We start from the raw sequence: 26,236 nt of genomic DNA, 5'->3' as shown, positions 1-26,236 counted from the left end.
GCAAGACTCCAGGAGAATGAAGACAGAGAGCAGAGGCCATTGCACGAAAACAGAAAGATGAGGATGGGACAGAAATAGAGGTAGTGGCAATGGAGGTGGACGTGAGAATATACAGCAATGGATATTTGAAATAGAAGATGTTTGTTTGGAATAGAAGAATCCAAGGATATGAGGAAGAATTCAAGAGAAGACTTTGGATACTGGGAAAACTTTCCAAATAAAGAAGTCAGTAGAAAGGAAGAAATTGAAGGCCAGAGAAAGGATACACAGTAAAAGATGTCTCAATGGAGTGAATGCAGGCAAATGATTAAGAATTAGGAGAAATAACATTTATGATTCTAGGACAGGCAAGGCAGACTGTTTAGTGGTTAATAACCAGGGGTCTATATAGCCTGGTTTGCTGGACATTTCTAGGTTACTTTTGCTGTTCTTTAATTCTCAAAAGTGTCCAAGTTTAGACAAAAATTATAGCTCCATTTCTGTGAAATTTAGTTTAAATCCTGACTTTCAGTTAATTGTGACCTTGGTGAGATCTTTCTGTGCATGCAAATTCTTTGTCTAAAAATTTAGCATGATAATAGTATCTGTTCACAGGATTGTTGTAAGGATTAAATTAGATCATATAGGGAAGTCTGATGGAAGACAATTTTAAGAGCAATTCAGTGTCAATATTATCATCACCATCATTATCATTATTCCTGAAAGTGAGGGAGGTAGGAGGTGGGACCAAAACCCTGAATGCTCTGTGATTCTCTGACATCTATTTAGCATTTTAAAGTGTTGACCACCTTTTCTTTCTCTCTCTTTCCATTCATTATTCTGTGAGCTCATCCATTCTAATAGATAAACGTTTCAATTGTTTCCAGTGTTCCAGTGTTGCCTAAAATTATATTTCTAACTTTTTCCTGTAACTAAGTGCCCTTAAAAATATTTATTTGGATATCTTACATTTTCATCTCAGATTAAAAGAAAGAAACTGGTTGTTTAATGTGGGAATAAAGATAACTAAGCCTTAGCCTTGATTGTGCCACTGATATGCTTTGAGATTTTTCTAAGTGGTTTAATGATCCTTTGCTTGAGTTTCTTCAAATATGTAGAGGTACAGATATAGATATATAAAAGACTAATTGGATCTAAAATCGAAAATCCTGTGAATCTAACTAAAAATTATATTGTTTTTCCCTTTCTAACCTGCCTTTCAGTGCCGGTTTCCTGATTTTTGTCTCTTAACTTTCTTAACTTCATCCACCCAATTACCTTGAAGTTATCTTTGATTCCTTCCTCTCCTTCATCCCCTTTATCTAATGTATCACAAAGAGCCTTTACTTCCTTCAGAATATCTATTATTGTTCTTTCCATGGCCGCCATCTTCCTATACGTCTTCATCACCGCACCTCTGGCTTATTGCCACAATGTTATTGTTTGTTAAATAATTTCTCTATCTCTAGTCTCTTGTGCTTCAAATTCATTTTATATAGCATCCATGCTAGTCACTATATTAGGCACTTTAAAAGTATTGTTTTATTCACTGGTATAATCCTGAGAGAATTACTATGTCCACTTTACATTTGGGGATAGATTAAAAGTCAGTTAAATAGTCCATAGTTAGATAGCTAGTGGATATGAGATTGGAACTCAGGTATGTCTTTCTTGCTCTAGATACTTTTTGCGTTGTATGATACAATCCATGAACCTAAATTCTACTCTTTTGACTGTACATCGTCTGCTCTTATAGCCTCACTACAAACAGGGTCTGTGTCTCCATGTCTTATTGGGCAACAGCAAACTGAGGATGTGGATCTGATTGTGGAGACGAGGACAGATAGAGAAAGTGTGGTTAGGCAGGCAATGTGGAAGACCTAGGTGGTCCAGCTGGAGTCAGGGTTGGTGCCAGCATTAGGTCAGACATTTGCTGAGGGACAGGCAGGCTGGAATGAGAAGAGCACAATGCTTCAGACGGCCCAGTCAATCAGGAGCTTCTTGGCATGGAAACTAGGGCAGAGGAAGGGATAAATTATAGAAACTGTATGAGAATCTTGTAGTGAGGAAGTACCTGACATGCTAAGGTGAAAGATTGGCTTGCATAGGGAGCGTTTCTGTCCTCCATTCTGAGAAGTGGCCATTTTCCAGATATAGTCATCCTAGCATCCAAAGACAGAGGTCACGGAAGTCATCTGACTAGTGTCAGGAGTATGGGGAGACAAAATACAGTGGTTGTTAGAGGAACTATGGTGATTATTGGGAATGAATGTTATCTTCAACATTCAACTTCATATTTTACAAATTGAGACTCATATGAAGACAGGATGTGTTCAAGTCTCCTGATTGCTAGGCCCATCTTTCCGTTACAATACGAAACTTCTGAGAAGAGTAGCATATCATGTCTCCTGAATCTGGAAGCTTGACTGTCATTTTGGTTGCAGTTATGGAGATAAAGACTCTGTTTCTTACTTATCACTGGGCTTGACATAGCAGTTACTGACACAGGCTCCCTGCTCTAAGGCTACACTAGCCACATGTGGCTATTTAAATGTAAATAATTAAAATTTACTTCCTTAGTCACACTAGTCGTATTTTAAGTACTTAATAGCCGTGTGGGCCACAGGCTACCATATTGGACAGCATAGATATAAAACATTTTCATCAACACAGAAATTTCTATTGGACAGCACTGGTCTAAAGTGTACTTGTTTACTAATTAGGTACAATAGCCCACAATCACATAGTGTAACACATGTAGATTTTCCTGACTATTCGTTTAGTGTGTAAATGTGAAACTCACTCCTAGGTTTCATAACATTGTTGCCAGGTTGAAAGAACTGACAGTTATTTGATATTTCAAATAATAGGGTCAATGTCAATGTCTGATTAGTTTCTCCCATATATTTTTACATCATTGTATCATTTATTTCAGGTTAGACAGTTTGAGAATTTTTTTCTGTTAAATTTTAATCTCTGTACTTTCATTTTCAGTTTAAAATTCTACTTTTTACATTCTGTGATGAACTAAACTCTTGTAAATGTAAATTGATTTTTACATTATATTTACATTACCCCAACCCTAACCAAAACCGTAACTTCATCCATTTTAGGGCAGGTATTCCAAATGCAAAAGGGGAGAAATGTGCTATAATAAAGCCCAGGTGTCTAGATTAAGTGACTGTTGATTAAGTGACATATAAAAATTAAATTAAATTTACAATTGGGTGTCACTAAGATGCAAATTTTAATAATTAATCTTTTAAAAAATATGATCCTATGTGAATCTTTTATAAGTCCGTTTTTATCACTGAACCACTTAGGAAGTTTAAAATCCTTGACGCTTGTGAGTATGCCATATTTTGGTTTTTGCCCTGCCTAGAATTAACCAGAGTGAGATCAGCTAACCTCTTCACTTACCAGTCCAAGGATCCTTGTCAGAATTTCCCTAGGACTTAAATCCAAAAGACTTAAGTATGAATCCCGATTCATTCTTTGAGAAAGTAATCCACCTATTAAATACCTCACCAGGAGGATGAAACATTGCAAAAATGAAATACAATGGGAAGTTCTAGATGAAGATGTAGATGGTTTCACAGTTTTCTTTATCAACTTAATCTTGGAACATATCAGGAAATAGAAATAAAGATACGAGTCAGAGTGGTTTACTCACAGTTGAGTTTTTGTGAGAATTTTAGGATGAAACTAAAAAGTATGACCATTTGGAAAATGAGAACAAACAATGACACCTCAGATGCATGTGTTTTTTTTTTTTCTTTCCTGGAGTAGATGAGAACTTTTATTTTAAATGTTCATTTTTAACATATGGAGGCAGTTTTCATTTAAAGTTTCTCTTAAGAGTGCTCTGTTGTATATAAATTCTTCCTCCACACAAAAGGATAACATTTTTCAAAAATGGTAGGAAAAAGATATTACTAGAAGAAGTACAGGAAAGTAAAGAGCTCACTGTATTAAGTCATGGTGTAGGTATGCTCATCTGGGTAAAAAGATGTTCAAAGGGAGAAATGAAAGTGATGGGTACTGCAAGCCACATGGATTTATGCCATTTTCATTTGGCAGGGACTCTGGGTGTCATGCTAAAAGTTCATTTGTGAAAATGCATGATTTCAAACTCCATCCCTATTAGGGCATGTATTTCAAATGCCAAAGGGGAGAAATGTGCTATAATAAATCCCAGGTGTCTATTAGTATGATTTTAAATTATTTAATTCAACAACTATGCGTCGCATACAGTGATTGAATGATACCTATTTTTACCAAAACTTGGCAGCAAGTCAGGAAAGAGTTTTCATCATAATATACAACCAGCAATGTTCTGAGGCAGGACCTCAATTGAATCTGCAAGAAAGAAACTCTTTATTCTTGAAACTTGTATTTATTTTTAGCTCACAAGTATGCTTATTATTTAAACCACAGAATACAGTACTATTTGATACTAACTCTTTTTTCATAATTAGATTTCTTCCTGTAATAACATTTGGCTTAAACACCTCCATCATTCAATTTTCTTACAGTACTCCAAAATAATTTTCTTGTAGTACTTGAAAAAGAAGCAACATTTAAAAGAGAGTCCAGTAAAACCAACAGTCACTGAATAAACACATCAAGACCATCTATGTTATATATTAGTTGAAAGTTAAAATAAATACAACTTGGAAAGGTATCTACTCTACTTTCCCCCATTAATGTCTTAAATGAAATTCCTAGAATGTGGACTGGTGTCATACTCTACCTTTTGACCATTTCAAATGGTAATACCTGGCAACACCTGGATAATGTTTCGCATATGCAAAGTAGCTTGTTCTGTGTATTTCTGCAATAGGAGAATATGGATTGCTGTATTTATTTGTATTCCTTTTGGACAGTGTACATTCTGCTGTGTTGTAGAATTGTGTTTCTTTTGTTGAACTCTGTACACAAGTGAAGCCCTAACAATTAGCTCGTGTAACCACTTCTCCCATCTGAGTGTCTGAGGAAAGCTTCACAAGAACTCTCCCTCACACTGGAATTCCTTAACCTGTGATGATTTTCTGTTTCAGATCACTGAGTTCTCATCTCCTCTCTGGGGAGAAACGATTGTGTAAATTTTGTACCACTATGTTATTTTTAAAATTATAAATTCAACTCAATCATTAAGTTGGTCTGATAGGATACTAACATGGGTCATCATGCTGCATGTGTAACTACTTAAATTATGTTTAAGTGCCATGATAAGTTCTACTTGTGTTACTCCCCATTTTAAACTCACATATTTGTTAAGATAAGACAAGCTAATCATATTCCTATAATTTCTGTATAGTTTCATTTTTCTCCCTTTTTTGTCCCACTGTAATTACTTAAGAATTTGTATTTATTATCAGTCCTAACTCCCCCTGTCCATCCATGCATCTGCATTATTAACCTTGGGTTAATGAGTCCTATCTATATCCTTTTTCCCATATATTAAATGGTAGTCTATATTAGTAACTCTTAAACTTAGATGCTTTTAAGAATCACCTATAAGGTTTTATTTATTTTTGTATTTCTATATTTTTAAAATACACATGCCAGTGCAGCTGGAGATTTTCATCCAGGTTGGTGGCATTGAATTTAGGCATCTGTAAATTCAAAAATGTTCTATAGATTGTTACTAATGCTTGGCCTATGTCTGTGGGAGCCCACAGTTGGTTGTCTTTTTCCCTATTCATTGTTGTGGTCTCCTTTCACATCATTGGAAACATCAAGACTGGGCCTTCTCCTTAGCCATATCTTGGCCATATCTTAATATTTTCTTAATCCAGATTATAATTGGTTTGAAGTGATGAGTCAGTTCTTACTCATTTTTGTATTATTTGATCCTAGCAGTATTTCTTAAGTGCCTTGAATATAGTAGTAATTAAATATATTCTTTGCTTTCATGAATTTACTGAAATCCCCAATGCCACATTTGTAGGAAAATTTGTTTCCACAAGGAGTTTTTTTAAGAAAACATAATATATTTAAATCAAAAATTAGAAGTGATAATTTGTGACTACAAAAAAGTTTTACTGTGCTCATGGATTCAAAATCTAGTGTTTATGATTCATCAACAATTTAAAAGAGGGACTGAAGGGAAAGAAATAACCAAAAAGCCTCGAGTAGAATTGTTAGTGGACCTTGCTAATTTAAGATTAATTAAAAAGAAAATTTAAAAAAAATACATGGTTTTCTAAACTTTAATTTTTATGTAATCTACGACCATTTCAACAAATGAGATTATCAGGAGCATAAGAATCCATTGGAGTCCTAAATTCCAGGGAAATAATAAAGAACAAAGGAGAGAAAGTTCATACACATATTTACCCCTTCTCTTTTCCTCTTAGGGTTTCCCATTTAAGGAAAGAAGAGATTGGATGGGAGACCCAGGGTTGACCCGGAGAGGCTGGGCTGATACAGACTGAACTACCCATCTCTTGAAATCAAACATTAACTTTTGTCTATTGAAGAAGACTATTGTGAAGTCTTGTTTACTGGGCTATTGATCAACTGCTGTACATTTGTAGGGGGATGATTTTCAATACTTCTGGGGTACACAGCAATCAGGGCTCTAGGCAAAACTCTTCTCTAGAGAAGGTGGTAATGTTGATCTTTTTCGTCTCCCACTTATTCTTTTTTTTGTGGAAACTTTCTGTCATCTTTTGTCCTCTGCATCTACTTCCTAAACAGTGCTGTGTGCTTCCTTTCAGATGTTTCACATTTTCTTCTTAATTGAAGTCCTCCCTTCCTTCCTGAATAACCACTCTTTCTCTGTTTTCTTTGCTTTATCAAAAGGATTATTTTTGAACTAGTATCACTCAATTACCCAATTACAGATCTGTTACCTAGTTAATTCACAATTATGTAGAACCAAGACTTAAAATGCCTAGTACATTTTAAACAAGAAATTAGTAAGCCAAATTGACTTGTCATTGGGGCCACGCAAAGGTGTCAATTGTATTGCAAATACTTTTTCACTTAGCATGTATGATGGACATCTTTCCATGCCTACAGAGTTAGAACTACTTCATTTTTAACAATTACATATTCTTACAATTGTATGCATGTGCTCAATTGTCCATCATTCTCTTGTTTGTGGTCATAATAATCATAATAATGATTGTCATCCCAATCATCATCTTAATAATAAATAGTATTTATTGAACCCTTATTATGTGTCAGGCACTGCCAGATATAAATGGTTTATATAGCATTAATTTACTTGCTTATCATATCAGTTATCCTACTAGGTAGATGATATTCATAGCCTTGTCTTGGATACGAGAAAATTGAGGCATAGGGAAGGTAAATGATTTGCCTAAGGTCACTCTCCCAGTAAGTGGCAGAGACAGGATAGAAAGCTGGAAAGAGTGTCTCCAGAGCCTACTCTGGAGTCGACCCAAGTCCTATTGGTTGCTCCAATTTTTTTACCTTTGGAAATTACACAAAATGCAGCAAATAACATCATAATATATTAAAATTTGGGATATATTTATAGTTTTTCCTAAGCTCTTGATAATAGACATTGTGGTTAAAAAAAAGTGACTCCGCCACATAAAAGGAAAATATAAGCTCCTAGAATCTCCAGGTTTGAAAAGACTTTCTTAGTTAAGTTAGTTGAGTTGTAACCATTGTGAATGTTAGCCAGTCTTGTTACCTCTTCCATTACCTCTTCGTGGTAATGCTTGTTTCCACACTGCATCATGTTTATTTGTATGCACATCTCATTTTCCACATTTTACTCATGGTTAATTTTATTTATTCTGCTGCTAATTGTTTTACATACAAAAGACACCAGTATTATCATGGCTGAATTACTTCAGTATTTTAATTTATAGCTTCTTTTCTTTCAAACAGGAGCAAAGTTTATTGGAACTTTCCCCATACCAGACACCTATAATCCAGATGATGATAAAATATATTTCTTCTTTCGTGAGTCATCTCAAGAAGGCAGTACTTCTGATAAAACCATCCTTTCTCGAGTTGGAAGAGTTTGTAAGGCAAGATATATTTATTTCATTTAAGGCATCTATGTATATGTATGAACAATTAACCATGTAATGTTGAAGTAAAGTTAATGCTCATTATTCGTAAGTGGTAGGATAAATTCATACTATTTTACATGTATAATTTTTGAGGTCCAAAAGTAAAAAGAAAAAATGGTTCAAATTTTTCCAGTATTAAAGTTTATTTTTCCAGTGCCTGAACTGTTGCCCAAATGTGAGTTAGATCTCTTTGGCAGCTTGCACCTTTTATTGAGAGGCTAAACCTTTGCTAGTTACTGCTATCTTGATAAGATTGCCACATTGTCCTAATCCATAGAGGTTAAAATGTTTTTGTAAGATTATTTTGAAATTGAAAGCATCTTAGTGTAATCACTAGAATAACTTAAGCACCAACAGAATCACATCTTGTGTTTTTATCAAAATACACATCACACATGTAAAATTACTTATTTTTACCAAATAAATTGAAAATATGGTTATAGTATTATTACACTAAATATTTTTAGAAATTAATCTAGATTACAGTCTGAGAGAAAATGGGCTAAAGAGGAAAAAAGGAAACAAACCAAAATGCAAAGTATTTATTTTAAAGAACATTGTAATTAGTTGTTTAATATTGCCATTTTATGTAGATTACAGGAAAACTAGAAACTCTATGAGACACTTCCATTTTATGCCATCAAAGTTCTCATTTGAGTGAATACAAGCTTTATCGACTAATAATGCTACTGGAATCATACTTTTGACTTTAGTGTATTATTTTTTGAAAAGTTAGGTTTGTCTTCACTGAAGTAACATTTCTTAAATAGACACTTTCAGTGTAAACTCAATTATTAAGAGGAAGAGCTGTAAAGTTAATAAATACTCTAAGCGGGAATCTTTCTTTAGTCTTGTACAAACTTTTCATTCCTTCCATCTGAGCCTATCACTTTTTGTCTCCATCTGCGCCCTCAGGGTTTTGATCACTTTCAGGGACAGAAATACAAACCATCATTGCACTTAAAAGTGCTAATGAAAGCATGGCTTTTGAATGAGGCCAACTTGTGAGTGCAGAGCATTCTTTACCTAGTGTCCTAGCCAGTAAAACTGTCTCCCACTGATCCCTTCACCCGCAGGGGACAGATTCTCTAAAAAGCATCCTCTTTCTTTCAGAGTCTAAAAATTCACAGTAATTTCTCTTGAAGCCTCTCGCCTAGAGATGAACGGCCATTGTTTGGAGTAGTTGTAGTGTGTTCGTGTATGGAAGCCTGCCTTAAAACAGCAGTTTCTCGACCCTGAAAAGCTGTGCTGTGGATTGACATCATTTGTAAAAATGAGCTACCTTAAATATGTCATAAGAGATTTATAATCAATTAAATGTATTTCAAGAATGACTGCCTGATGAACATATATAACAAATGGGTGTTGTGTGAACCAGTTTAATACTTATTCCTTGATAGGTCTTAGCTATTTGATAGAAATTCATTTATAACAAAGTAGTGTTCTTCCTCTACTATTAAATATACTGAAAGTTATTCTTAGAGGTGGAGAAATATATTAAAGAAAAAGTTAGTCGCCCATTTATAAATTTCTATATTAAAAATATAATCTAAACTTTTAAGTATCAGCCATGGGATATTTTATTTAAATTATAAACAAACTCCTGTAGAACTGAAAAAGCAGAGAGGATTGTAGTACATGAGTCTTCCCACCACAAAAACCTCTGAGACCACAGAGCAAGATTTTGTCATGCTATTGTGTTTGGATAAAAAGCTAGCAAGTTGTGAGATCAAATAAGGACGTGATGGATGAATTTCCTTTAAAAATAGATGGAACAGAGGTTCTACTCACATTAGTCTATTTCTTTACTCAATCACTGTTTTCAGATAGCACTGTCTTCAGAATTTCTCACTATGCATATCACCCATTGGTCAAATGTTTACAATATTTGTTTCTAAATGCATCTTTGTAATTTCTTAATTGCAGCATACCCTGCCTATGTTTTTAACTTTACTTAATAATTTAGGATTAAAGTGTGGGGGAAAAGTGAGCACTTCTCAGTAGAGATTTCACTGACAAGATTAAAAATGACTTGAAATCTTTTAAAAAATGTTATGTGCTGCAAGAGAATAACAAGTTTAATTTAAAAACGGCTATTCAGCATCATTATTTTTGCTGTTGTATATTATTTTCACAAAAGAAAAACATCCTTCTGACATTATTTGGAACATATTATTCCTCTCTGTTTCATTTTTTAAACCCATAGGGTTACTATAATATTATTTTTCTATTTTCAACAAATAATAACAGAATGTATGTCTATGCTATGAAACAAAATGGCATTTGATTGATATAAGCAAAGATTTAAGAAGGAAGGAAGAGATCGTATTAGAGAGAATGTAGAGTTAACTGTGTACACTTTACTGGCTTTATAAAGCTTTTCAGCAATACGGAAATCCTTCCTACTGTTTGTTCCACCAGGATAGTCCCACAGTACCTATTTATTTGGAAGTATTCAGGTTTTGTTGTTCTTATTGTTATTGTTTTTTCTTATTTGTTTTCATTTTTAACTGATAACCTTTAGCCCAATGCAAAACGTTTGACAATTTAAGAGCTCCCTACCTCTTCAGCTACTAAAGTAAAAGTTGTTTTATTGACCTGTCACACTTATTACTATTAGACTGAGTAGTATACAGTGATTGGTGGGGAGGAGATTTTGAAAGTACGCAAAAATTACAAAAAATGAGTAAAAAATTGTTTAGAGAATATGAATGAGTCTTTTCAATTTTGTAACCTATTCATTCATTATTTTATCATTTCATTATTTCAATAACAACAATAAAATATAAGTTCTGCACAAAATGCAGTACACTGGACACTAGGAGATAAGTAAGCCACTCTCTCTTTTCTTTAAAACCTCACAGTACAGTGAGGGTAATAGAGATATAAACAGATAATCACAATATAATGTGATAGAAGTTGGAACTGAGAACTCTACACATTCACTGAAGCTCCAAAATTGAGTCCTGCAGGAGGAGGAGGGCTGCTCCAGGGAAAGGAAATGAAGATAGGAATTTTAGGCAGCTTTGTGACAGAGTATTTTGTTTAAGAACCATCAAATCTTGTAAGTGGAACTTAGGGATATGTATGGGGGGCAATATCATTTGAGATTGGATTGGTAAGTTGGAAGATAAGAAGTCTTATTTACAGGTTAAGGAGTTTAAACTCTATCCTGTAGACAGTGGGGAGTTATAAATGCTTTTAGGCAAAGAAGTGATGTGATACGTAGATATATTTAGCAGTAATTTGAGGAATCCATCTGGATTAAGAAATATTTGTGACTAGGAGACCTGTAGGGTGGTTCCCTAAAGAAAATAGGAATGAATAGATAAGGGTAAGTTCAAGAGATATTTCTAAGATAGAGTCTGTATGTAGATTTCTAAAAAGCCCTTAATTTATTACCACTCCTTTATTAATTGCTTAGTGTACACTAGTGCTGTCCAATAGAACTTTCTGCGATGATGGGAAGTTCTATATCTCTGCCCTCCAACACACTAGCCATGTGGCTTTTAGTGTTGACATATGACTAGTATGGACAAGGAACTGAATTTTTAATATTACTTAATTTTAATTAATGTTAATTTAGATAGCCTCATGTGGCTATTGGCTACAATATAAATATAGACTATTAAAGCATTCGTTTACTCAACACATTTTTTGGTAACTGACCCTGTGCATGACACTGTGCTAAACAGTAGTTTTATAGAAGTTTAAACAAAAAGACATGAGGCCAGCCCAGTGACATAGTGGTTAAGTTTGCACACTCTACTTCAGTGGCCTGGAGTTCGCGGGTTCAGATCCCAGGCACGGACCTACACACCGCTCATCAACCCATGCTGAGATGGTGTCCTACATACAAAATAGAGGAAGATTGGCACAGATGTGAGCTCAGTGACCACCTTCCTCAAGCAAAAAGAGGGAGCTTGGCAACAGATGTTTGCTCAGGGCCAATCTTCCTCAGACACGTACACAAAAAAGACATGATACTTGTGCTCACTGAGCTTACAACCTAGTAGATGATATATGCTTAAATAAGAAAATACACAGATTGACATATAATTGGAAAGTGTGATAAGTGCTAAAATGGAAAAATCACAGGGTGAAATTAGGAAAAATGGGTGGGCTTTAGCTTAGTTATAGAAGGTCTTTCTGAGAAAATGACTTTTGAACCCAATGTTGAAAATGATTAGGAAATTGCAGGGCAAAGCTGACAGCGACAGGGAAGAATATTTCAGGCATAAAGAAAAGCTTGTGCAAAATCTTAGAGGTGGGAAAAAGCATGTAAGGGATTAAAAGAGATTTACTGTGACTGGAGCATAATGAGTAAATAGAAGATTAGCAGGATAGTGATTGTTTTCCTTTTTAAACACATAAAATTTCAACAATCTTCAGAAGTTTTATATTCCCTGTTTATACAGTCATGCACCACATAGCAACGTTTTGGTGAATGGCAGACTGCACATACAATGGTGGTCCCATAAGATTAGTACCATATAGCCTAGGTGTGTAGTAGGTTATATCTTTTAGGTTTGTGTAAGTACACTCTGTGATGTTCACACAGTGACAAAATTGCCTATCGACTCATTTATGAGAACATATCCCCATCATTAAGTGATGCATGACTATGATTAGTACAGACTGATATTACAGATACTGACTCCACAATGTATATGAAAGGCTGCAACAAGTTCATGTTCTATTAGATCCTTGATGCATTTTAATTCTCCCTTACTCCTATCCCAGAGACTTGATACTTGCCCTGTGGACAAGGGCTCTATGTTCTTAGTAATTGTGGTTTCCAGAAGATAAAGCAGAGATTGGGAAAAGATACAAAGACTACATTCTGTTATTTGAGATGAGAAACACAAAAAAGGTTTCTGGGCGTAGATTTTATATTTGGACATGTTGAACTTGATGTGGCTCTGGAATATGCTGTCATGATAGCCAGTTGAAAATATGAACCTGAGGCTCAGTAGTTCTGAACTCATGAATTTGAAAATCACGAGTATATTGGTAGTTCTTGAAATCATGGAAGTGTCTGAAATTGCCCAGGAAAATTTGTAGTGCGAGATCAAACAGCAAAGACACAATTCTGAGGAACAATGACATTTAAGAAAAAGCAGAGGAAAAAAGTCCACAAAGGCAATTGAGAAGTAGTTTGATAGGTAGGTGGAGAACTGAACGAGAGTGTTGTCACAAGTCAAGGAAAACAAACTGCTTTAAGAGGAAAGCAGTTGTCAGTAATTGGCACACACCCAAAAGGATATCAAGTAAGATTAGGATTCAAAATCAGGTATTTGGGGGGCCGGCCCGTGGCCGAGTGGTTAAGTTTGCGTGCTCCGCTTTGGCGGCCCAGGGTTTCGCCAGTTTGGATCCTGGGCACAGACATGGCACCGCTCATCAGGCCATGCTGAGGCGGCATCCCACATAGTACAACCAGAGGCACTCACAACTAGAATACACAACTATGTACTGGGGGGCTTTGGGAGGAAAGAAGAAGAGGGGGGTGAAGGAGATTGGCAAGAGTTGTGCCAATCTTAAAAGAAAAAAAAATCAGGTATTTGACAGTAAGGATATCATTGATAATTTGCTCAAATGCTATGAATGTTCAACCTGAAATCATATCTGGGCTTACATCTTTGCTCTACTTCTTCCTCGCTCAGTTTCTTGACCTAGACAATGAGGACACCCATCTTTTCCATGATTATTTTACCCAGCAAATGAAAGGTTTAAATTAGATCATATGAATTTTGATGTGACAGATACTGAGGAAGGTACTAGAAAATAAGGGTGACTTAGATAGATTTGTTTTCAAGCAGTTAACAATCTAAGAAATTGACGTAAATAATCTAAGTACATGGTCATACTACAGTGAGTTAAATGTCAAAGATCACATGCACACACACATACATATATGTCATACATAAACACTTTTGGAGCCAGATCAACTAACCATGCTTAGGAGTAGAAGAGTGGTAGTGTGTGTATATTGGGGGGTTAGAGACAGGACAGTTACCAAAGGTTACTGGGAAGAGATGATATTTTATTAGTTTTAAAGGTTGAAATTACTATTAATATTTTGCCCTCATTTTTAGCAATGTTTATACTTTGAGGATGGATCTTATTTCTCGATATATTCAGAGGCATTTGGAGACATATCTGGTGAGAATTGTGTGAACGATTTGAACAATGCAAGTTTTGGACAAAAGGTGTGGACGAGGAGAAGCACTAAATAGTAAAGAAACTGACTTAGAGGTTAATTTCATAAGGCAGTATTGATCACTGACACCTCAGGAGAATAAGTACCTTCATCCAAAGAAACTCTTTCAAATTCAGTATGTTTATTATTGTACATGGCAGAATACATTTGCTAATGAATTATTTTTTAGTTGTGTCATTACTTTCCAGTCAAACTACTTAATCAGTTGTTTCATATTTAAAATAAGGTGCTTAGTTAGCCTAGAATGATTTCTAAAGTCCTTGCCAGGTGCTATAATTCCTTGATTCTGTCGAACAGTCAGGATTTTCAAGCACTAAATGGTGTACTTTACACCCTGGACTGCTCTCATAGATGGTAAATTACACAGATCTTTGTGGTGAGGTACTAAATGCTGACTCAACCTGTTCAGATGAAACAGCATGTAATAAACACTTTGAAAAGATTTCTGTCTATTTACTTTGAAAGTTAGTCCTTTCAGATATTATTATTTATATCTGTATGTTGTTTATTACCGTGTGTGTGTGTGCCTGTGTGTTTCCCTTCAAGACCCACCCTGTTAAGTTAATGTGTGGGTACCAGTCCCTTCAGTGAGGCTTCCTTGCAGTTTTCCACCTCGAGGCTGTTTTGCATTATTTTTGGATTCTGTTCACTTTGGGAAGTGTTGTCCATTAGCTTACTTACGCTAGCCCACTCCGGATTCCAGCTGCAAGTTATGCCAGTTCTCATTTTTGTTCTGCAGTATTTCCTTTTGTCCATGCCAGGAATTCAGTTTGGATGGCCCTTTCACATAACTTGCCTGGAGGTCTAGTTAATAGCCCTTTGCTTCAGTTCCACTTGCATTGTCTATTTTGATATATGGTCCCATTTGAACAATTACTGCCTTTGAAGATTTGTGTTTTTAGGTCGATGACACTTTCCGTATTTATTGATCTCTACCAAGTTGTGGTTTTTTTTTTGCTTACTTTCAGTGTGTCACTTACAACCTGAATGAGAGATTTAGAGCCACAAGTTACAGATGTGCTTTTGCTTCACTTCCATCTGTTTTCCTGTCAGAAATTCCTAGGCAAGAATTTACACCATTGGCAATAGCTTTTATTTTTTTTATTTAATGAACTCTGGTTCTCCCTGAAAAAAGCAGCTTAACATGCCTAGATTAACCTAATTTTAATCTGTTAAATCTTAGAAACTGAATTCTTGAACATACTATATTACCCCCAGTCCTGCATTTTTAATAATATTTACAAGTTTTTGAAATAGTTAGAAAGACATGTTCTCCATTTCAACTGTCCAATGGCAAATCAAAAACAGTCATCTCTAAACATTAGAGTTCTTTTTTTGGCAGGGGAGGGGAGTGAGGAAGATTGGCCCTGAGCTAAGATCAGTTGCCAATCTTCTGCTTTTTCCTTGAGGAAGGTTGTTGTGTGAGCTAACAGCTTTGCCAGTCTTCCTCTATTTGGTATGTGGGACACCACCACAGCATGGCCTGATGAACAGTGCATAGGTCCCTGCCTGGGATCTGAACCCGCAAACCTCAGGCCATCAAAGCGGAGCGTGCGAACTTAACCACTATGACACCAGGCCGACCTCTAGACATTTTTTGAAGAAAAAAAAATTATTTTTTGCCTTGAAAGCCTCTACAGAATTTATCACTTAAAAACCTCTGTGTTCAATACCTGCCATACAAGTTTTTTGTTTGCTTTTTCTTCTCTTCTCTCCTTTGTCTGAGATGTCTGAGTTTGGATGGTTTTGTTTCTTCCACTGTTAAGGTATTTCAGGATTATTAGTGGATGAAGTACAAGACTCATTATTATTTTCTTTTTTTGCTTTTATATTGTAGTGATCAGAACTTTTTTCTGGCATCTCAATGAAACGGTTACATGAAACATAGTTATAGCATATTGCAAAAAAGACTCGGGCTGAAAGGAAAGTACAACATAGTTCTCTCATTTGATTCAGTGGGTATGATTTCACTGTCTTCCATTAGTTCATTTAATGTATTAAAATATCCTCACTTAAGCTCTTCCTCTCAGTGTAACAATGTATTTTAATTTATATGGCATGCCCTTCTAATGAGGCTCTGAGGATCTTACTCTGAGTTTTATTTTTTGTTTCTCTCTCATCATGATCATAGCTTCAAGTTTCCAAATAGGCCATCCTGTGTTTGGATTATCCTCATCATTCTTATTTATTTATACAGCCCCATATAGACCATCTGTATTAAGTTTACAAAGATTCTAAAATCTGTCCCTAGAAATAACTCAGTGAAAATTGAGGCAGCACAGAGAGAAGTAGAGTGGACAATTGCTCTATGTCAGTGGTTGTGATCCTACCTCCAGTGTTTCCTGGTGCAAATGAGTTTTTAGGCTATTGGATGGCACTTCTCAACACAAGACAATAACCTGCAAGGTACAGCTGTTATTATAAATAACAAATCAGATAAAGAATATGAATGATGTATTGAAATGCAATTGGCATTAAATAGAAAACACAAAAGTATGAAATTGCCCTAATCTTATTCGTTGAATTTGTAAAGAGGGTCAATAGAAAGTCTATGTATTTGCCTCAAAGTGACAGTTTCAGTTATGGAGAAGCATTTTTATTGATTTGCAATACTGTAGTATTTAGATTACACTTCAAAGGAAGGTGGGTAGTGTTAGTTCAAGCTAAAATCTCTGAGATTAAGTGTTATTAATGGGTAGAACTGGGGAGAGGTGCATAGATATGGCTTTCAAAGTGTTTCAGGGAATTCCATTTTCTTGCCTGCACAAAGATGCAGAAGAGCAGCAGTAAGCAAAAGAAGTAATTTTAAGCAAAGGAAAATTTATCTCTGACTCCAGCATCAAACCTTTTTTTTTTTAAGTGCTTGAGGTATATCATGTTCCAGTGTCTATTGATTTGAAAAGCCTAGTGTCCGTCAACTTGAGTAAATTAATATGGGTAAAATCTCTGAATGCATATCAACATTTGAATAGAATTCATGTTCACAGATGTCTTGGAGATTTCATTAATTTATAAAATCTTCAGGATTTAAGAGCATAGGAGCTGAAAGTCGATTATTACATTTTCTAAGATCTTCTGTTTCCCAATGTATAGGTGAAAATGACAATATTTATAAAGTGCTCAGAGATCCTCAAAGAAGATGATATATACAGATAAAACTGAGTTTAACAAATGTACCCAGCATAGTGGTCTAAAGGTCAAAAGACATACTCAATAAAAGTTCATTTGTGACAGCTTGTAGCTACTCTGCATGTCTATGTGAGATTTATAAGGACTTGAGTTTGCTGGGACAGCAGAAGGAAATGGAATCACCATTAATCTGCTTCATAACTGATCTACCCATTAGCAGATACTGTGATTAGAAGTTAGTAGTATTTCATAATATGCAGCTAACATCCAATCAAATGATTCAGAAAGACTATATTTTAAAGCTGCTGAAAGATGGTAAACTGTTTTGCTTCTATTTAAATTTTTCTTTTATCTTTTTATTTATCACTTTAAAATTCAGAAATATTGCAAACATAAAAGCTATAGAGGGCCCAGCCTAGTGGCGCAGCAGTTAAGTGCACACGTTCGGCTTTGCAGCCAGGGGTTCACTGGTTCAGATCCCAGGTGTGGACGTGGCCCGGCTTGGCACGCCATGCTGTGGTAGGCGTTCCACAAATAAAGTAGAGGAAGATGGGCACAGATGTTAGCTCAGGGCCAGTCTTCCTCAGGGAAGGAAAAAAAAGAGGATTGGCAGCAGTTAGCTCAGGGCTAATCTTCCTCAAAAAAAAAAAAAAGCTATAGAGAATAAGAAAAAAGGCACCGTCTGCATTCACCACCCAGGTTGAACACATGTGGTTGGGCTTGTTTACATTTAATTCTCCGTTACTTTCATCTGCATCTTTGTGTAGAGGATGGCAAGGCTTTTGGCAGTTTGACCACAAAGAAGCTGTGATAAATAGAGTGGAGACACATAGAAGTGACTGGTGACTAAAAGCTGCTGATTCTGACATCTCAATAATAAATCTATTGTGTAGGTGAGACAGTTGTGTTCTTTAGAGCTTCACAAAAATAAGCAAGGAGGTGACAATTTAGTACAAACGTGGTTACCTCTCTTTCAGCCCTGTTCAGGGCTTAAATTTCTGAGGGGAGATTGTGTTGATTTGTAAACAAATGCAGGGACTGAAAGCCGGTCAACAAAGTCAGTCCACTGACGCTTCCTCACAGAGGAAATACACCTCCTTGTGAACTGAACTATGCCAGGCCGTGCCTCTGGATGTCTATAAGAGTTACTATCCAGTCACTAAATGCTTAGAATCCATTCCTGAGAGCTATTATCCAGAAACTATACTTGTTTCCCTGCTAACAGCAGGTGGCTTTCATCTTTGACCTGGCTTTTTGGAAATTTTTATGTTCTTATTCCTTGAGGGGCCAGGGAAGTCTGCTAGATGGGTAGCCAAGAGCATTTAAAGATTCTTTTGTTCAAAGCATTGCAATTTCCATTTGTCAGGTTAAAAAAAATATGCAAATACAGTATGAAAACATTTCCTGTCCAACAAATTTGGAGTTAGTAGAATAATTATAATTTTTTCATGTTCTTTCTTAAATATGGGTGATAATTGCAGATAGAAAGGGGGACAATATTTGAAAATGACATTTATTGTCACTTTTATGTAATAAAATGTTTAAAAGAGAATGTGATTGCTCATTATGATGATGAATAGTGGTGTATATACTTGTTAAAGGAATGTTGTGGAGCAAATATTCAATATATCTGTTTACTCATTAGCAAAATCATTTGAGCAGCCATGCTGTGCTAGAGGTAAAGCAGTAAAGCAAACATAATCCCTGGCATTATATTCATGATAGCTGATATATTTCTCTCTATATTAAATCAACAGCATTTTCAATATTTATTGCTGACTCTCAAAATATACAAATATAGGCAGTGAAAATTTTATAAATATCACAAATATATAAGAAGAATGCATTTAAATAGGTTTTAACTAGAACTCTGCTTGGTACAACTAGGGCTTTGCTAAAAAAATATAAAAGCTAGTATGTGAATTTAAAAAGATAATTTAAGCGTCTTGAGAAAAATGAGGTAACTTGTATTTTTTAATTTATTTAAAATTTCTTTCCTTCTGAGTAATTCCAGATAATACATTTTCCCACTGGAATCCTACTTTATATTAACATAGAATTCATTGTTACATTAGGGGGAAACATCAGTAATTTTGCCTGTTCATATTAACATCTGGATTTATATTTATTAAATCATCTGAGGATATTAGCCTTAAAAATAAAAGTCATATCTAGTTAAATCTGCCTTCACATCTGTAGACATTGGAAATCATCCAATAGCTAGGTAGAATACTATTTTTATTGTTGAGCAATGATATTCGAATAATAGAAGCACCATATACAAAATATAAATTTAATGTCAATTATAGACATGTTTGTTTCTAGAGGGTTATTATATAGAATATGTTATATATTCATTTTCTCAAAGGAAAACTCTCATCATTTCACTTCTTTGCTAATTACTAAATCTTTCAGTAGTTCTTCAGTTGTGTGCTAAATAACATACAGATGCTTCAGCCTCGTATTAAAGCCTTACTTTATCTTACCCCAATTTACTTTTATAACATTTTCCTCCACTATTTCAATTTATCCCAGTCTTCATCTAAACCAAATTTGTCCTGGTTCTCCATACATGATCTGAATTGTCCCACCTGTTGTCCTTTTCCCCTAGTTACGAGCATCTATACTATTTCCTGAACCCATCTCTACATGTCTGAACCCACCTGTTATTGTAAAGACAGTATGAAATCTAGCTCTTTGGTGACGCCTGTCCTCATTTTCTTACTACAAAGAAATTTCAGAGGAGACTCAAATTCCTTGGCATTTATCTATACTTTTCTAAAGACTTGAATCAACTTTATCTTGTATTTTTAGTTATTCCTTAATTATTAAGCATGTTTTTATTAAATATCTGACAAGCAGGGTGCTAATGACATATCTGGAGTAAAAACTGGGTAAAAGGAAAAAAGGAATAAAGGAGCATATTTTCTGGTGATAATTAAAAACTATTAGAAAATCAACTAGATGTTATGCTTTTTATTCTCACAATGTGTCAGCAATTCTAAATAGTATCAGTGATAAGATACTACTGCCAGCAAAGTCTTTTGTTTGTCCAAGTTCCAAACAATTGGTGTGGTTACCACCGTGTTTCTATTATTTGTATGTATATATACACAGTTATGTATAGTCAGCCCCCAACACACATGAAAATCAGCTACACACGTATTTCAAGAGTAATGAATGACTTGGAATCATTTAAAATTTAAAACAGTGAAAGGATGTGGGAAAAAAGGAAACCCCTACACCATGGTGGGAATGTGAATTGCTGCAGCCACTATGGAAAACAGTATGGAGATTCCTCAAAAAATTAAGAATAGAACTGCTATATGATCCAGCTATTCCACTTCTGAGTATTTATCCAAAGAATATGAGAACACTAATTTAAAAAGATATATGCACCCCTATGTACATTGCAGCATTATTTACATTGCCAACACATGGAAACAACCTAAGTGCCCATCGATGGATGAATGGATAAAGAAGATGTAGTATTTAGATAAACAATGGAATACTGCTCAACCATAAAAAAGATGAAATCTTACCATTTGCAACAGCTTGGATGGACCTTGAGAGTATTATGCTAAGTGAAATAAGTCAGATGGAGAAAGACAAATACTGTATGATTTCACTCATATGTGGAAAATAAAGAAGCAAACACACATATAGATATAGAGAATAGATTGGTGTTTACCAGAGACCAAGGGGATGGGGACAGGGCAAAATGAGTAAAGGGGATTATTTGTATGGTGACAGATGGAAACTATACTTTTGGTCGTGAACAAGATGTAATGTATACAGAATTTGAATTATAATGATGGACATCTGAAATCTATATAAAGTTATAAAACAATGTTATCTCAATTAAAAAAACCAGTGAGCCATAGTGCAACTGTGAGGTGTGATATTTTGTTCAAGTGCAAATTTTAGTTCATATGTGAAATATTTTATTGAATTGGAATATCTTTAAATTTCAAGAGTATTATTCTTTTAAAATTATTTGTTATAAACCCAAAGAACAACTAAAGAAAGTAATAATTATTGTTTATTTACATAGAGCTATTAGTGAAAATTATTTTGTTGTTTAGCAGAGAGGGATGTGAAACACAATTCATTCTGGGTGTCACAGTGCGCCCTTGGTGTTAGGTGCTAAGACTGTAAAGGTAGCTGTGGTCTCTGGGCTCAGTCTGAAGGACTTTACTTACCTTCTCAGTTCTCCCACAAATCCAAGAGCCATCTGAGAATTTGTATTTTCATGTTACCCATGTTAATACTAAAAGGGAACTCTCTCTCTTCTCTTTTTTCCTTCTCCTTCTTTCCTCAGGAATAGCAACTATTTATATGGCTTTGAATTCTCTCGTTTGGAGTAGTCATTTTGATGCTCTTCTCTAATTTAATTTCATTTTCAGAGATAAAAAGAACACAGAGAAGACTGTTCCTAGATATTCAGACTTGAAATTTGATGGTGAACTTTTTATTTACAGAAGATAGACTGCATGAAAGATAAAGCTTTTTGGAGAATTTATATTTAAATGTAAATGCATTAATGCAAATAGTGGCTCCAAAAATCATTTTTGAAAGGCAAAGTTGAATACTTGATATATTTATACCATGAAACAGTCTCACTTTATTATAAACATAGCAGATCTAGTTGAGTCAAACAAAAAAATCATATTAATTTAGTGTTCACAGGGACATGTTAAATTAAAAATAAAACATATAGGGGCTGGCCCGGTGGCACAGTGGTTAAGTTCGCACATTCTACTTCGGTGGCCTTGAGTTTACTGGTTCGGATCCTGGGTGCAGACCTACGCACTGCTTGTCAAGCCATGCTGTGTCAGGTGTCCCACATATAAAGTAGGGGAAGATGGGCACAGGTGTTAGCTCAGGGGCAGTCTTCCTCAGCAAAAAAAAGGAGGATTGGTGGCAGATGTTAGCTCAGAGCTAATCTTTCTTAAAAAAAGAAAAAATACATCTTTTTGTGTTGAATTATTGAACATCATAACCCTGTTTATTCCATTTAATTGATTTAAATGCTTATGTTTTGCTAAATGTCTAAAGAACATTTTTAATGAAAGATTTCAGAGGAAAATAAAGTATGGAAAAACATCAGTTAGTATTTAAAACAAGATTGCTCTTATATGAATGTTATTGTCTGTATGTTTATGTTGCCTTGGTGTTTAATTAGTAGGGCACTAAATTTGGGAAAAGGGCTATGTTTAAGTCTGTACCAAGGAGTATTCTAAAGGATGCAAAAATTGACCCAAATCGTATGCATAATATACAAGTCAGTGCTAGCATTTATTGAACAGAAATTGCCTGGCCTTTGCTAAGCACTTTAAACATGTGAGCATCCTTATATACATTTTTCTATTTAATCATCAGAACAATCATATTTCAAGGCAGTAATCATGTTTTATTGTTGAGAAAACAGAGACTTGGAGAATTAAACCGTGTTTTGTAGGTCACGGAATAAAAATTGGCAGAGATGGGAGTTGATTCTAAGCCTGCCTTACTTACTGTGGCTTTGCATGCATCTGCTCATTCATTAGAGCTATGTTGGTTACACTGCATTCATTTAACCATGAGAAGAGTCTTTAATGTTGAGGGACAAAACTGTCTTTTCCCTCATTCGAAAGTTCGAGGACTTAAATATGTAGCTTTCTGCCTTTGTAAATAGTTTTAGTTGGTGATAGACGCATGTTTGTAAATCTGTATCTTTATTTTTTTCCTCTTTTTCAGAATGATGTAGGAGGACAGCGCAGCCTGATAAACAAATGGACAACTTTTCTTAAGGCCAGATTGATTTGCTCAATTCCTGGAAGTGATGGGGCAGACACTCATTTTGATGAGCTTCGTAAGTCACGTGTTTCTTTTTTCTTAAAAAAAGTCTTACTGCCTAATGAAGTAATCCAGCATTTATTTTATTTTAGCCCCAAATGCCTAATTATATAGCACAGTCAGCTTGCAGGAGTGGTTCTCACTAAGTTTGCACACGCAAAGAACATGGAGGTCCTCTAGGTGTGGGTGCACATTGTAATGAAGCAATTCCTCTCTTTGTAAGAGCCTTGAAAGTTATGAGGGAAACAAAGCTACAGCAAGAGACAGAAACATACAGCTCTGGGATTACAGTGTCCGTCCGTTCTCCATGCAGTCTTTCACTTTAAAATGAGCCCATCTGTAGGTAGCAAGAACTTGGGTTCCTTATTCTGCAACGCCCTCTGCTGGAGAGCGCGGGAGATTTGGTGAACTATGTCACTCCAGCTTGTTAATAAAAAGTGCTTTCCAGAGAAGCATTAGACAGACTTTTTATCCTTTATTTTCCCTGTTTACTCCCCTCAAAGCTAATTCCAGAAGGATTTTTTTGATTGTATAAAAAGTTAATTAACATCATTAGCTTTTATCTTCTTGAACTTGTTTTTGTTGGCTGTGTAAAAATGGTTATATCATTGATGATTTCGTCAGTATTGTATTTCACAGTGTTAAAGTATACATTCAGTATTCACCGATGATCTCTCATGTTGTGTATAAGTATGCTCACATCTTAAATAATCTCTTAAAGAATATTATTTACACATACTTTAGTACCAATACCTCACAAGTAATACTGTACAAGTAATTAACTTGTGTAGTTATTTTCAAATTGTTATCAAATAGGTAATTGAATTACTAATAAGTTGACGCAATTATAGGACAAGACTTTTTTACACTGGAGGGTAAAAATAACCTGTGTTTTTAGTTTCTTTTTTATGTGAAATTACATACTCCTAATTGGAAAGAGTCATGGAGATTATCAACCGAACCATCCCACTTCTAGGTGATTGAAGTAAACACCTAAGAGGTTAAATGTCCAACTCAATGTCACGTAGCTAGTGAGAGCCAGTCTTTTACCTTTAGTTTCTGATGTCATAATGTAATGACTTTCACTATATTAATTTTATATATTGTTTAGAGTCTCAGAAATATCACTTTATTAAAGAAAAAGCAAACGTATAATACTGAAAAATAAAACTATAGAGAATCATTATTTTTTTCCCATTAATAGAAGATATTTACTTACTGCCCACAAGAGATGAAAGAAATCCTGTAGTATATGGCGTCTTTACCACAACCAGGTAAGTTAAAAAAAGATGCTTGTAAAATGTCGTCATATGCTATCTTATTTATGCTTCCCCATTATCCTACAAAGATGGGAGTGTCACTGTTATTATCACTATTTCACTGCTCTGCTAATCTAGGCAAAAGAAATTTGCCCAAAGAAGACTTTGACCAAAGAAGAGGAGCCTATTCATAGTAAAAATTGGACTAGACCTAAAGATGCTTTCCTAATTTCTACCCCTGTATTCTTGTCTTCTTTCTATATAATACTGCTCCATACTTGTTCCTGACACTCTATGACTTCCGTAAATGTTGTCTTGGCATCTAGGAAGCTGTCTCAAACAACATATGGGCCCTACTGTCTTAATTTTATTTAGTTCAGTAACTTACATTTGACTGTGTTCAAAGTGTGCCTTTATTCTTGTTATGTATTACTGCCTACAATACATTCTTTGAAATACTTTTCACTTTTTCCACAACTCTTCTATCAATGTTTATCAATATATATTGATATTAGTATTGGAGGAATTGGCAGTAATATTGGTATTAGAGAAATGATCTTACTGCCTCCTTTTGAATAAATTATTAAGATATTTTGTAGGTAAATTACAATTTTTTTTCTGTAGCATTACCCTGATTTAGTTTGCAATACCTTATGTGTAAACGCAAATCTACTATTGGTTCAGAATATATCAGAAAACAAAATACTATTTGATTAATTATAAGATATAGAATGTAAATACTTAAATATGAGACTAAAGAAGATACCCTAAGAAGTTGCTATTTTGGACTCCATTTTTCTTCTAATTTAGATCTGAACTAAAGAGGTGTGAGAAGAGTAAGTGCCTGTGGTTACTCCAGTTAAGTATCTCAGCCCTGGTTCTCTTGGCATCTTTCCATTCACAGAGCTTTCTTTGAAGGCACTGTGTGTTCCACACACAAGGCATAGATATGTGCCAGGGAAATGTAGCCCCAAGATAGTTCTTTTCTCTACCAAGTTTCAGCCTACCCAGAGTGTGAAGTTACAAGTCAGCTCTTTGTTCTTGTTGTATTTTATCATTTCATTTTTCATGCCGTCCTGAAGACTCAGGGAATGCCGGGATGCATGTCACATCTTTTGTCCAATGAGACGATGTAATTAATCTGCAATAATAGCAATGCCATTAAGTATGATGCATCATTCCTTTTGAATATCATAAGAAGATCATGTGATTTTTATGGGAACATCACTTTCCTTCTTAGCAGTTAGTTTTCTCCCAGCTGCCTGTTTACTCTCAGCTCTTGGTGTTTCCCATTAGTGTCTTTCCAAGAATATTAATTATTGAGTTACTCATGCTAGAGAAGCCTGAGGTCATTTATGTAGTGCTGAGATGCTGTGTCTTTTAGATCATAAAGAACGCTCTTGTCTTTAAGAACAGGAATCACTGAAAGTTTTAGACTCAGATAAAATGTCTTTTAATTTCCAGAAATAAAACAAAAATGAAACATCTGATGACTAACAATTTTCATCATTAGTTTACAAAAATTTGTAGAATTCCCATGGAGCTTTCTGCCTCTTCATTATGTATACTCCAATCCTGCGTAATTATGATTAATTTTAAGCATCAGATAAGCTACATACATAAACTCAGAAACTCAGGAAGGAGCAAAAATTTAAATTAATAAAAATTATATGAGGAAATTATTAATAGCCAGTATTTATGGATTTATGGACGTTCACCCACTTTAAGATAACAGATAAATAAGATATTTA

General features: G+C 35.0%; 1 protein-coding gene across 1 annotated transcript in view; it reads left to right on the top strand.

Moving 5' to 3' along the window:
* SEMA3D (semaphorin 3D) overlaps positions 1-26,236 on the top strand; it is a 188,297-nt gene that overhangs the window by 121,452 nt on the left and 40,609 nt on the right. The window contains exons 8-10 of the mRNA XM_023639099.2: positions 7,852-7,994; positions 23,128-23,242; positions 24,431-24,500. Coding sequence (XP_023494867.1) covers positions 7,852-7,994; positions 23,128-23,242; positions 24,431-24,500 — 328 coding nt within the window. The remainder of the gene's footprint in view (positions 1-7,851; positions 7,995-23,127; positions 23,243-24,430; positions 24,501-26,236) is intronic.

This window comes from Equus caballus, chromosome 4 (assembly GCF_041296265.1).
Source record: "Equus caballus isolate H_3958 breed thoroughbred chromosome 4, TB-T2T, whole genome shotgun sequence".
Classification (NCBI taxonomy): Eukaryota; Metazoa; Chordata; class Mammalia; order Perissodactyla; family Equidae; genus Equus; species Equus caballus.
This window is presented reverse-complemented; position numbering and strand designations above follow the sequence as displayed.